At 37.8% G+C, this 14,126-nt stretch overlaps 1 protein-coding gene across 1 annotated transcript; it reads left to right on the top strand.

Annotated features, from left to right (window-relative positions):
* Positions 1-218: 218 nt before the first annotated feature.
* Positions 219-14,126, top strand: SERPINB2 (serpin family B member 2). The gene is made up of 8 exons (XM_012774451.3): positions 219-322; positions 4,901-5,077; positions 8,241-8,360; positions 9,887-10,015; positions 10,532-10,649; positions 11,903-12,045; positions 12,670-12,834; positions 13,169-14,126. Exons 2-8 carry the CDS (start codon positions 4,910-4,912, stop codon positions 13,577-13,579), a joined length of 1,254 nt encoding a protein of 417 aa, XP_012629905.2. The 5' UTR covers positions 219-322; positions 4,901-4,909; the 3' UTR covers positions 13,580-14,126.

Here is a 14,126-nt window from a genome sequence, read left to right as displayed (position 1 = left end):
GAAAGTCTTGAAACTGGGCTTGATGAGTTTTAGCTAACCTTGACAGGCATATGTAGATATTGACAAATTCTTAAGTTTCTGAGTGATGTCATCCTCCCAACAAATTTCTCAAACTATGCCTTTACAAATAGGCATTTCTCTTCTAATGATGTCTTCCTGAGTAAAATGTTGAATCACTCAAAGGATATAGATTAAAAAAGAGAGAGAGAGAAATGCTGTGTGGGAGGGGCAGAGCTTTATAAACCCAGTCATTACCATGTCTGATCTGTAACTACTCTCAGAGGAGCAGTTCTTGTAAGACGGCAACTCAGAGAATAACAAGGTATTTCAGTGATTTCTATGGCCTTCTCTACAGAAAATATGATTTCATATTTTCTCCTCTTTTATGTTGGTATTAATATATTGAAAATTAAGTTGTGGGATGTTTGTAGAGGGTGAGTAAAAATTAAGTGTTTTCTTGTTTAGTTGTTTAATTGAACTAAAATATTTTAGTTCAAGATTTGCATTAAATTTATAGTAAGGCTTAATTTTGAAACTCAGAAGCTGGCCAATGCTTTATGTAGCATTAACCAAAACAAAATGTACATTCAAATTGTGATGTCAACTTTATTCAATAGGTTAAAAATATATATATTCTATACTAGCTACTGTTTTGATGCTGAATGTGATGGAACTAGCTAGATAAACTAAAATATTTTCATGTAAGCAATTGAAAGTAATATATACATTGTATATTAGTAAAAGGAAAAAAGGACTCAATTTGCTAAATAAACTATCAGAAACTGCAGAAATTAAGCAGCAATTTGGGTTGGGTCAATGTAAAATAAGAACTATTTGTTGAATTTAGTTCAATAATGGATCAATTTAATAGAAGTGAAAAATCAGCCAAACTAGCTATTGGGTTGACTCAAGTATGGTTCAATAAATAATTTAATACCCCATAAGGAGACACCTTATTCATTATGAAAGTCATCAACTATATTGTTTTTAATTCTGTGGGTGGAAAATGTAGCAAATTTTGATGAAATGTTTCCTTGAAACTATTGTTTTATCTTGGTTCTCATTGATTTTTGTGGTCAATTTCAAAATATTTGCACTGTCTAGTTGCAAAAATAAAAGGTGGCTTTAAATGCCAGAGGAAACTCCAATCTAACATCCAGGGCCAATGGGAAGAGCTATAGTGGCAGTGTTCCTGGTGGCTCCTCCCAAATTCTTCATTACCTGTGCCAAGTTTCAGTGGTGCATTTGTCAACTTGTGTTGCAGGAAGCAACACAAGCATCAGGGAGCCCAGCCCTGCGTATGATTTTCATTCCTATTCCATTGCCACTTTTCCCAAAGATAATATTAAACATTAATTAGGAGCATAATATTTGGAAGTTGGTGAAGTTGCATAACTTATTATAGTGTTAAGAAATTACAGGTGTACCTGTTCTGGAAGGCTGTGGTAATTCACATCAATCCATGAATTTAATTTTGCATTGCCTTGCTAGGTATTTATCCAACATAGGCATGGCCTTGTCTGAGAATTAGGAAACACTGTATATGCATGCTTCATAGATTTCTAAAATTAAGGACATTTCAAAACTTATTAATATTAGAAAATTTTATAGGAAAAGCACTAGACTTGGAATCAGAAGGCAGGTATCAGGTCTAGACTTTTGAAATGAACTAGCTGTGCAATCTACATCTTCAAGTTTTCATTTGTATAACAGAAATTGCTAAGCTTCACTAGACAAGTAACTATGCAAATTAAGCAAAAAGGGAGCTGAAGGAATTCTGTAACTGCTATATAGACATCAAATATTTTTATGTTCAATGCAATTAATTATACCTCACTTAAAAATAGAATTCAGTCTTTTAAAAAGAGTAAATGCATCTAGGAAAATTTTATTCTGTTCTTACTAATTTTTGTTTTATCAAGTTACCTTGTTAACAGCTCTTTCTGATAGTTTGTTTTAACACTTCAATTTTTCTTAGTGTCAAAGTGACTATGCAGATGGTAACAAAGAACTAGGTATGGGAGAAGTCTAAATTTACTTTTCTTGGCTCTTATCTCTTATTTACATTTTTTACATAGGTATAGAGAAATATTTTATTCATATTATTAATATTCAGTTATTTTCCAAAAGGTATTGAGATAATTAATTTTGAAAAACCCATATAATAAGTCTAATTAGCTGTAAAGACAATTTTAAATTGTGGAGGGAAGAGGAAACACATTTCTGATCCACTCAAGTTGATCTAGTACCTATGATGAAGCAAAAGAAAAGAAATAGTGATTTTTTAAACTTACTAAGCCTTCTAGTAGGATTATAAAGTCGCTGTTTTCTCTATTTATTTCTCTCTTTCTAGTATTTCTCACACTTTAACTTACTTAAACTCTTCCACATCATAGTGAATGTATATATCCACAAGTGAGGCAGTGTGGGACATTCAAGAGTGGACTTCCGTAGGCAGACTTGAGCTTGAACCCCTGGTCTGTTACATATGAGCTGTGTGACCTTATACAAATTACTTAACCTCTCTGAGCATATGGATATAATCTATCATTGGGAAAATATGTTTGAGGAATTAATGAGACGTGGCTCATAAGACCATTATTTTATTGTATAAGCCAATACTGCTATATTAAAGACAGAAACAGGAGTTTTCATGGTTTTGCCCTGAAGGAATGTGTGAACTCAATAGTTCACTTATTAAAGGCTGCTATCATGGGAGAGCTCTCAAATCTCCAGTAGGGATATTTTCCAGGAAGGCTTCCCAGTATCTCAAAATCTGTGAGCTTCCCTGTGTCTTGAAAGGCAAGGTAAGGCAAATAGGGCCCACAGGATGGGAGCCGGAGACATTGCGTGCCCTTTGCCCAGAGATGCGCCCCAGTGGTTATAAACAACCTGTTTTGTAGAGATGGGCTTCCTGCTCTCTCTTGTCTGTCTACCTTTAAGTCCACAATAACTAGATCAAAGAAGCATAGAGTCACTATACCTTTTTTGTTATACCTTTGTTAATTGACAACTACCTCTTATAACTTAGAAGTTAGTCCCTGAAAGATTCTGTACCTGTTTGTTCACCTAGATAGATTAGAAGCCTTTTGAGAGGACTTTTGACCCCAACCCACTACCTGTATCCCCTAGCAGCTGCATTCCCTGATTTGCAAATATGTCACCCTGACAACTGGTAATTGATATCTGTGATTATAAAAGCTTGTATGAATCTAACCATATTGTTGGACGTTCATGGAGATACGTCCAGTCTCCTGAGTAACTCCGCTGTTATATCTGAGCTTTTTTATATAAAACTATAAACTATACCTTAGTCTCTGTGTATTCTTTTATTCTCTCTATTTCCTATCAATTTCCTTATCCTCTGTAGTGACCCCTATCTTAGGGACCTGGCTCTGCAGGGAGAAGCAGCTGATCTCCTTGCGGGCCTGCCTCAACTACTCTCCCCCGCAATCTATAAAACAGAGACAAACATATTTGCCTCATACAGATCTTATGAAGATTAAATCAGGAGACAAAAGGAGGTAGGAGAGTTTCAGGAATAAATTTTACTTAAATTACTATATTTGTTTTGGTAAAGTACAATCAGGTCATATTTAAAATGAGAAATGTTGACACACATTCCAATTACTTTCTTAAAAAAAGAAGAGTTCTTATAGATTAGAGAAATAATTGACGGCTTATCCTTGTTGGGAACCCCTGCTAAGTCAGACCATGGCTATAGACAATCAAGACAACAGCTACATAACATGCTTCATCTTGGGGGACTTTCCCAAGCCACTCCCCAGTTTTGGGAAGCCACTGTCACAAGGAGATTTCCTGAGGGATGATGAGTGTCAATGTTGTTTGGTATATTTATATATTTTGTTAATTATAAGGTATGTCTCAAGCTATGATGAAAACAAAACATACAGATGGAAAGATGAGCATTGGCCAGTACCAACAACACACACACACACACACACACACACACACACACACACACACCCCTTGGGTGTGTCCAAACATTCAGTTGCATGTAGAGCTTTAGGTCATGGAACATGTGTCTGTCATTTATTTTCAGATAGTTTGTGTATGTATGTGATTCATATAAGTGGGATTATCCCTGCAGTCCTGCCTGGCATTGACTTCCCACATGGGAGGATGGGGTGTCAGAAAGGGGGCCCTTCTAGTACTCCAGTAATGAACTCCCCAACTTAGGAAGTCCTTTTACAGCAAGGCTGTGGTATATGTAGTATGTGTAGGACAGGAATTTGGGAGTAGGATCTGGGTGAAGTATAAACCCTCAGACAATGAGTCTGATCCACTTCTAGAATAGCAGGTAACTTGAAAGGAGATTGATCATCTCAACTGGAGCCAAGAAAAATGTGTATGAATGTGGCGTATACTTGGATATATGTGTATCTGTGTGTGTGTGTGTGTGTGTGTGTGTGTGTGTGTCTGTGTGTGGTATGGGGTGTGCAGTGTGTTGGTGCAGCACAGAGGTTGAGAGCATGACCCCACCTGACTTTAATTCCTACTCTTGCTACTATTTTTCATTACTGCTGTTATTATCATTGTTATTATATGTAGTGCCATAGAATGCCACTACTCATCTTATAACTGTTCTCTGTATGTTAGGATATAGTGTCTCATGCAAAATGTAAATGTGGACCTCTTGTTTAAAACTATGAAGAATTTCAAGACAGTGATAGGAGAACTAAGCATAGGGCCCTTTATAGTTATGCAGATCACATGACCATGAAAATTTCCTTGCTCTACCTCACATTGTCCCATGAGAAAGAACAGAGAGGGAACCTCAACCCTATATAGGGTACAGCCTGTTCTAATCTGCTGACCTCACCCAAATGTTACATCATCTTTTATAAAGTTGTTTTTTTCTTCTTCACTTTCCTTCTAGATTGAAACAATGGCAGACCTTTATGTGGCAAACACAATCTTTGCCCTCAATTTCTTCAAGCATCTGGCACAAGTGAGCCCCACCCAGAACCTCTTCTTCTCTCCATGGAGCATTTCATCCACCATGGCCATGGTCTACATGGGCTCCAGGGGCAACACCGAAGACCAGATGGCCAAGGTGAGTTTGAGTTAAAGCTCCATATTAGGACTGAGTGGTTCCTAAACTGAATTGTAGAATTGCTCTTATTTTATGCTCAGGACATTTTGACTAAATGAGGTCAGCAATCATCAGCTGGTGCTAACAAAGCACCAGCTCTTACAACATGAATTCCTTAGACTCAAATCTGTAAAACAGCCAAACCACAAAAACCCTCAACTGTGGATGCCGAAGGTATATAGGAGTTGAATAGCCTGTAAATAGTTAATGGTGACAGCATCATACATTTTAATAATATAATGTTCTTACTTTTCACACTGAGTGTTTTGCACCCATTATCTCATTCAGTTTTAAGATAGATATCACTTTATAGATGAGAACACTGGCAGTATGCGTGAAGCCTCCACTGTTTCCTAACTAATAGCTCAGGCTTCTCATTGCTCTGCCACCATGGTGTGTTTGCTCCCAGTTTCTATGAAAAAATTACTCCTAATGATGTGAAGAATGTGTTGCAAAAAGAAAACAATGTACCAGGGCTGTGTTGACTACATTCACAGAGATGCATGAATAGTGATGTAGCTTCAGACGACCTCATCATATTATCAAGCCCATGAGGTCCTGTCAACAAAATAGATCTCGGCACTGTGTGTGGCCAGTGTTCAGAATCAAGGTGGACAGGGTGTGGAACAGCAATGCGATGCATTTCTGTATCAAGGTCTTTCCCTTCCTTTCTTGGTGAATGGACACAGACCCAGGCAGTGAACATTTCTACTAAGTCTGGGGCCTTGAAAATATGCTGAACTCATACATTGCACACTGTAATAGTGTTAGGGCTTTTGTTCAGCATATGTAAAATTCTTGTGACCCATGTTATTTCCTAGGTCAGTGACCTGGACATGGTCATAATATAATTAAAATTCCTTTGCATTCACACACACACAAATATTAAAATTGAATGCTTTAAGTACAAACACTCATTGTGCTTTTGGTCACACCAAAATGCCACCAGCTGGTTTATAGTTTCCCATGAGAATTGTACCTGAGTACATACACATGGTTTCCAGGCACACAGTGATCCATGAAAGCTGGGCCTCATTCAAAGTTTGAAGTTTCACAGAGAGAACATTGGCTAATCTCACTACAGGAAGACAGGGGATGGATGAATCACTCTCTGTGTTTGTGACAGTTTAAACATGGAGACTTACAACAAACTTCAGTTGCTCAACTCTCCGATGCCAGCAGCATTTTCCAATACTCCTTCTTCTTTATTATTATTATTAGTTTTTGCTTTAAAAAATAAAGATAGTAAACTGCCATGAAAACTTCAGAAAACATCAAGGTCTTAAATTATTTTTAATGTAAATGAATCAGAAGCAATATATTTTGAGGGCAAATGCTAAGTAAAGTTCTCTGGGTTGTTAAAGTAAAAAACTTGATTGTGATACTAAAGGAAAATTAACTTATTGGTCACTCTAGACATGAGATAGATTTTCTGTATCTAGAAAGTGCTTTAAGCACTATAGGCTATGCAAGGATTTTATATAGGCTTTTTATAACTCTGCTGCATATACAGATTTTAAAATTCAAATACTAATTTTATTGCTTCCTGAATAATAAGAAAGAGAAGTTCTTTGGCTTGGAGGAAAAAGTACAGGCTTTAGAGACAGTCCTATCTATGTTGGAGTCATGGCTTTGCCACTTACAAGGTGTGTGAGTTAAGGCATTGAAACCCTCTGCACCTCAGTTTTCTTATCTATAAAGTGGGAATGAAAACGTATAACCTCTAAGACAGTTGTGAAGATTAGAGATAATATGTAAAACACTTAGTAGCCATAGTTGTAATAACAGCTAATACTTACTAGTACTTTATTTAGCCAGGCATCTTTCTAAGAACTTTATGTGAATTTACCTACATAAAGTAGGTGCTTTTATTAGCATACTCATAGCTACCCTATGAGGTAGGTGCTTTTATTAGCATACTCATTTTACAGATGATGAAATTAGGACAAGAAGAGGCCACACAGTTGGGAATTGGTATAGCTATTACCAGTATATAGTTACAGTGAGAGAAAAGAGTAAATAGGTATAAACTCCTAAAGAATACAAGCCCATGCGAGATTAGTGTGCCAGTTCTTATGATTAGGGTGAGGCAAAAGACCTGTGCAGGCCAAACTGCCTTTTTGGGCAGCGTGCCTGCCTCACTGTTTTCTCTGTGGCCTTAGCATGGACTGGGATCACCTCGCATCCCCACTCCTGCGGGGAGCTCTGTCTCTCTGAGTGACTTTACAGCAATCAGGAAAGCTTTAGTGCTTACCTGTGAGAACCCTGATTTAAGGCTCCATTTCCTTGGAAGGAAGGAAAACCAGAGAAGCTGTTGCAGGAAATAGTCTTTCCTCATGTGAGGGTAGAGTAGGGCCACCTTCTTTTCAGAGAGTATTAGACAGGGCTTACGATGTGTGACTTGAAGAGCAGAGAAAGTCCCCACAAACCCTGACACCTCTCCCTCCAGCTCAGAAATTCACCAGCTGGCTGGACAAGGCTGCTTTTCCTTCATTAGCAGAGCCCAACCACCAACCCACGCACCAGATCAGCTTTCCCTCGCCACGGGCCTCACAGGAAAGTGCTACAGGACTAGTGGGTCCCAAGGATGTTGGAGGTGGGGGCAGCTGGGTGGCAGGGACAGCCTGCAGGTGCTACGACTGGCAGATCAGCTGGGCAGGTGACAGTGCTGTGAGGACAGGGCCTGAGAAGCTTCCAGAGGCCAATCTCCACCCGACAGCATCCCTGTGTCAGCTGCAACTGCCCACTTATAAAGAGATCCATGCTGTCGTCAGGCCCCTGTAACTTGTCCCGGGTATGTATAAATATTTTAGGTGAGCCCTGTTAATATTGAGCGACCTGTTTTTAGGCTCTGCTGACTTTGGCATGTAGTTTTTGACAGATTAGAAGTATATTTTGTGTATCAGCCCACTGAAAAGAGAGAAAGAGGCACAAGATTTTGAGTTAACCTTATTACTTTCTTCAAAATACTGGCATTTTTTCCCAAGACAATTTATGCTTCTTCCCCATATGCAAAGTCAGGAAACCAGAAACCAGTCACTTAGAGGTACCTGATAGCCATTGCTGTTTAAAGTTCAGTAATTCAGTAGGAAAGTGTAACCACTCTCTGTAATTGGGATTGTAGGTATTTCAGTTTAACAAAGTCGGAGGCCATGAAGTCAGCCCAGTGACCCCGGAGAACTTCACCGGTTGTGAATTCACGCAGCAGGTCCAGAAGGAGGCTTATCCTGATGCTATTTTGCAGGTATCTGACTCATTTGCTTATTTTTATTTTGTTTCTAGAATCCTGTGTCTTAAAGTTACAGTGTTAGAAAGGAGAGGAACTTTGTACAACTTCCCCCATTTCACAGAAAGAAAACTAAGACTCGGGTCATTAAGAAAATATCATGGGTCATACCTCTAATGAAGGGCAGAGCCAAGGAAGAATCCAGACTTTGGGACTTTTAGAACAAGGCTGTTTCTAAATTCTATCACACCCCTCTGCTGTTAGTTGGGTGTGTGTAATTTATTCTAAAACCATGGTGAAGACTCCCAGAAAACACATGTATGGATGATGATTTCCAGAGGTTAGAGGGTAAGGAGTGACAAATAACTGAGAAATGAGGAAGGCCAGTCCCAAACAGATACATCTCTCCCCATCTATCTATCCATCCATCTATGCATCCATCCACCCAGCCATCATCTTATCTACCTATCCTCTTTCTATATCTATCTATGTATCATCTATCTCAGGTAGTAATACCTTTCCTCAATACTCCATTTCCTTAAATGTCAGCTTAATTATAGAAACTGGGTCTAGATGTGCTTCTATTGGAAACCAGCTTCTATAGTCATGCTCATGAGGTAGACAATGGAGTCTCCCAAAGCTTCCTTTCTGGTCACCTGATGCTCCATCTACCATCACCTAGGGAAGTACAGGCCAGAGGAGGTGGAGAGGACCCCTGTAAGACAGAGGCCCTCTCCTGCAGCACCCAGCAGCCCATCTGGAGGGCTCCGTCCTCCACTCCAGTCCAGGCTGCTGTGACTTAGCCCTGTCTCTGCCCTAGTGTTTACAAACTGCAGGTTGGGGATTGGATCCCCATTCACTTTTGTGGTTTTCCAAAACCCATGTTTTCCACTGCATAGGCTACTCCATAAAATGGGCACCTACAGAAGCTTTTTGACCTTTGCTAGACCAATGCTAATGTAACATTTTCTCCCCCAGATTTATTGAGGCATAACTGACAAAAATTGTACATATTCAAGGTGTACAATGTTATTATTTGATGCTGATGCACTGTGAAATGATGACCACAGTCAAACTAACACATCCATCACTATAATTAGTTACCATTTGTGTGTGTGTAGTGAGGACACAAAATGTACTCTCTGCAAATTTCAAGTAAAGAATACAGTATTATTAACTAAAATCAACTTGCTATACATCAGATTCTCACAACTTATAATAAAAATTCCTTAGGGACATTGAAGTTTAAGAAACTGAAAAGGAACCTTTCTTCTAGGGTGTTGGTTACCTCCTGTTTAAATCCAGTCAATAGACACAGCAAATTTGAAACAAATTAAAATTTATCTTACTTTTAATGTACTATGTCCTTAACAAAATAACTTCCTCAAAGATTCCTCTAAAGTACAGAAAGAGAGAGAGAGAGTGTGTGTGAGAAAATGCATTAAAACAGTATTTTACTGTTGTATTGAGAAACCTTATCATCACTAAAGAAATTTCTTGGTAGTCCTGTGTTATATACTGAAAATCCCTTCTTTCTTATCAAGGCACAAGCCGGATATAAAATCCATTCATCCTTCCGCTCTCTCAGCTCTGCCATCAATGCGTCCAAAGGGGGTTATTTATTGGAAAGTGCCAATAAGCTGTTTGGAGAGAAGTCTGCAAGATTCAAGGAAGTAAGTGAAACCTGTAATTGAAATGGCTGGGCTCCAAACCAGCAATGAGGTCACTTTCAAAGTGGTTCTCTACAATTCTACAATTCACACAAGCAGAGCTGGAATTCCATACTGTCTCCCAAAGGCTAGCCTCAGGTCACAGCTGCCTTTTTGCCCCACTGTGGGTTCTTCCTCTTCCTGTTGCAAATGTCCCAATTGCAGAGTAATAAATCAGGACAAGGAATGCAACTGTTTTCCCTGAGAGGAGACACTATCCCCCAAGCCAAACCTCTTTCCTCTTATTCAGTGTCTATAATGCAAAGAGTGCAAAAGGGTGGATAGTGTTGGGGCTGGAATGTGGGGAAGGGGGCCAACGGAGAGTTTGTAGTCTGCTCTATTTCCTCCCCTCAGCCACTCCAACCACAGCCAATCTCTGCCCCTACCCTGACTGAGCCCAGGTCTCCCATAATCTGCAATTACGCCATGGCCTGTTCAGTGTATATTGTATGTAACTATTGACATTTTGTTGCTTTAAAGGAATTCATGCAACTCTGTAAGAAATATTACTCTGCAGAACCCCAGGCAATTGACTTCCTAGAATGCGCAGAAGCAGCCAGAAAAAAGATTAATTCCTGGGTAGAGACTGAAACAAAAGGTAAAACCAAGAAAATATTTTCTTCTTTCCATTTAGAAAACCCTGAACTATTTTATTAAACTATCCTTGAACTTAGGTCTCCTCTCCTTACAATTTTTCAAACTTTAGTTACTTTGGTTAACCTAAATTTATGTCTGTTTAGCTGAGTGGTGTTTTAAATGAGAAAAAAAAACAAAAACTGAGACCTATCTAATAGAAGACCTAGTAGATGTAAATAGTAACCCCAAATTTTAATGCTTAGTTAATATGTTGAATGGACACATTAAATGTATATATTTAAACTGGGACCATAGTGACATTTTTATTAGAATCTGATATATCTCAGCCATGTCAGAGAGTGCTGGGCTGTGGAGGCAGAATTTTTACAAGTTTACCAACATTGTAAGCTTGGGATGTTGCTCACCTCTCTCACCATGGTTTCTTTTTGTGAAAAATGACACTAGTAACACCAACCTAATAGAGTAGTTGTGAGGATTAAATAAAATAAGGTATTTTAGTGGTTGAAATACTGCAGAACAAGTATTCCTTGTAACTGGACTGTTTCTTAAATCAATTTTTATTTTTTCAATGACCACACTCAGATGTCATCATTTCTGAGAACCTTCTCGGCTCACTCCTTTACTTCCTTCTCTGCATTGTCATAGTACTTCAGCTCAATTGTGAAACTTATTGCACATTGTTTCCCAGCAATTTTTAATGTCTCTTCTAGTATTCTAATCTTATCCAGCATAGTTCTTCCTTTCTCATTCCTTATATCTTCACTCTTCCTACTTTAGGTATAGCAAGACATAAAAATAAAGTTAATGAATGAATGAGTGGGTCAGATCCATAGACTGACTAGATCAGACCTAAAAGTACTAAGTGACATACTTTGGAAAGGCACTATTATGCTCCTTAAGAGCCTTGCTTTCACTTCTTTCTTGAATTCAATAACTACCAACTGCAAAACTTTGAGAAAACCATATAAAAGGAAGTCAAAAATCTCCTTGCCAAATTTGATAGACATTTTAAACTTTAAATGCATTATTTTTTCATTTTCTCTTGGATTTTATAAACCTTCTGAGACTATTTTTCAAATTTCATTTATGCTTTAAATAAATCTCCAGAAAACCTTGAGTTTGAGGATTAACATCTCTGCAGCTTGACAAATGTGGACACTGAGTTTGACGGCTACTCAAAGAATTCAAGATACCATATTTATAGTTTCACAGTTCTTGATCATGAAACCTAGATATATGTTATGTTTTCTGTAGGTAAAATTCCAAACCTGTTACCTGAAGGGTCTGTAGATGCGGAGACCAGGATGGTCCTGGTGAATACTGTCTACTTCAAAGGAAAGTGGAAAACTCCATTTGAGAAGAAACTGGATGGGCTTTATCCCTTCCGTGTGAACTCGGTATGAGACAACTAGATGCATTTTATTAACATATATTTTAAGGCCTTTGACAAGACAGCAATAGAAAAATTAGAGATGACTCATTTATTCTCTTACATGACTTGCTAGTTATAAGTTCTGCATGTTGAGCAGTTGATTGACTCTTTCAAGCTACTGAATATCATTTGATAATTTCCTAAGAGGCAGTATGGGTAGAGGTGAATACCATGGGCTTTTTAAGTATACACACCTGGTCTCAAATGTTGGCTCTACCACTTAGCAGCTATGACCTTACTAATCTTCCATGCATTTTGTTTTTGATCTATAAAACTAGGGTAATATAATCTTTAATTCAAAGTGTTATAAGTATACAGTGAGAATTAGTAGGGTTTCTGGCCCATATTAGATACTGAACAAATATTTTAGTATTATTATTATCTATATTATTATTATCTATCTTAGTAATTAGTAAACTTGAATGAGCTAATAGTAAATAAGATCAGAGTACCCACTGTAAGGATATACAAATAATTTAGTTTGTTGATTTTAAACAAAACACATTTATTCAGCACTAAAGTAGAACCCATTCTCTTTCATGTCTAATCTTAGAATTGATTTTCATAGTTTACTTTTTAATAACTTTAGACTCAGCGTATACCTGTACAGATGATGGTCTTGCATGAAAAGCTGAACATTGGATACATAAAAGACCTGAAGACTCAGATTCTAGAACTCCCATATGCTGGAGATGTCAGCATGTTCCTGTTACTTCCAGATGGAATTGCTGATGTGTCCACAGGCTTGGAGTTGGTAAGGCTTTCAAACATCACTTGTTTTAAATTTCTGGGGCTAAGCCTACCTTTCATGACATGAGCATCTACACCTATCACAGAAACATGTGAATCAGTTGATAGATAGTAAATGTGACATGTCTCTAAAATTCATTCAAAGCCTTAACTGTGTCATATATGTTACCTTCTTGCAAAAATTTGACCAATCTATTAACTTTTTATCACCCACAATATAGTAAAGTTAAAGTAACTGATTTTTAACATTAGACTTAGAGTTGTCTTCCTTCTTCTCTAACATTCACTGTGTTTTCTGTTTGCTTATTTATTTTGTTTTGCTTTGTTTTGATTTGCAGCTGGAAAATGAAATAACCTATGACAAACTCTACAAGTGGATCAGCAAAGACACCATGGTGGAAGATGATGTTGAGGTGTACATTCCCCGGTTCAAATTAGAAGAGCATTATGAACTCAAACCCATTCTGAGAAGCATGGGCATGGATGATGCCTTCAGCAAGAGCCAGGCCAATTTCTTAGGCATGTCAGAGAGGAATGACCTGTTTCTTTCAGAAGTGTTCCACCAAGCCACGGTGGATGTTAATGAGGAGGGCACTGAGGCAGCTGCTGGCACTGGAGGTGTTATGACAGGGAGAACTGGTCACGGAGGCCCGCAGTTTGTGGCAGATCATCCTTTTCTTTTTTTTGTCTTGCACAAAGTGACCAAGATCATTTTATTTTGGGGCAGGTTTTCCTTACCCCAAAATTGAAGAGTTCTATTCTTGCACAGGATTTTGTAGCATGAGCTATAATCCTCAGAACTGCTATCTCAAGTGCCAAAAATTTAGAGACTTTTTCTACATATTTCTGTTCTTCTGAACAACTTCTGCTACATACTAAATATAAACACAGAAATGACTAGACAATTGTCAATCATAATACGACAACCCTATTAATCCTTTGGTTTCCTAACATGGCATGATGCCCATTTGGTTTTTCTTAGTTTATTTTACAGTATCAACTTTTTATTTATTATTTTATATATTGACAGATTTTTTTATTATTGCTCAGTATATTTAATGTAACTGATAAAGTTACAGAAGCAGGTGATCAGTTACTTTTCTATCTAAAGAAATTCATTTACTTATTTTTATAATAAAGGATGAGTAGGAGACCCTCCACACCCTTCTATGATAAATACCTAGAAGAAAGCATTGAACAATTGGCAGACATAGTTATGTGACTTTCTAGCATTATGCATATGTGTCTGTGACTTATATAAAATTGCAAATATATAATAAACATATTTCCACACAA

The sequence above is a fragment of the Microcebus murinus genome, chromosome 17, assembly GCF_040939455.1.
Source record: "Microcebus murinus isolate Inina chromosome 17, M.murinus_Inina_mat1.0, whole genome shotgun sequence".
NCBI lineage: Eukaryota > Metazoa > Chordata > Mammalia > Primates > Cheirogaleidae > Microcebus > Microcebus murinus.
Note: the sequence above shows the minus strand (reverse complement) of the source record. Positions and strands in the feature narration are given on the sequence as shown.

Excerpts from the sequence above, each read along its gene's own strand:
- SERPINB2 (XM_012774451.3), top strand. The coding sequence starts at position 4,910 with ATGGCAGACCTTTATGTGGCAAACACAATCTTTGCCCTCAATTTCTTC. Across the intron at positions 8,361-9,886 it reads ATCCTGATGCTATTTTGCAG|GCACAAGCCGGATATAAAAT; the intron begins GTATCTGACTCA and ends TTTCTTATCAAG. Across the intron at positions 12,046-12,669 it reads ATCCCTTCCGTGTGAACTCG|ACTCAGCGTATACCTGTACA; the intron begins GTATGAGACAAC and ends TAATAACTTTAG.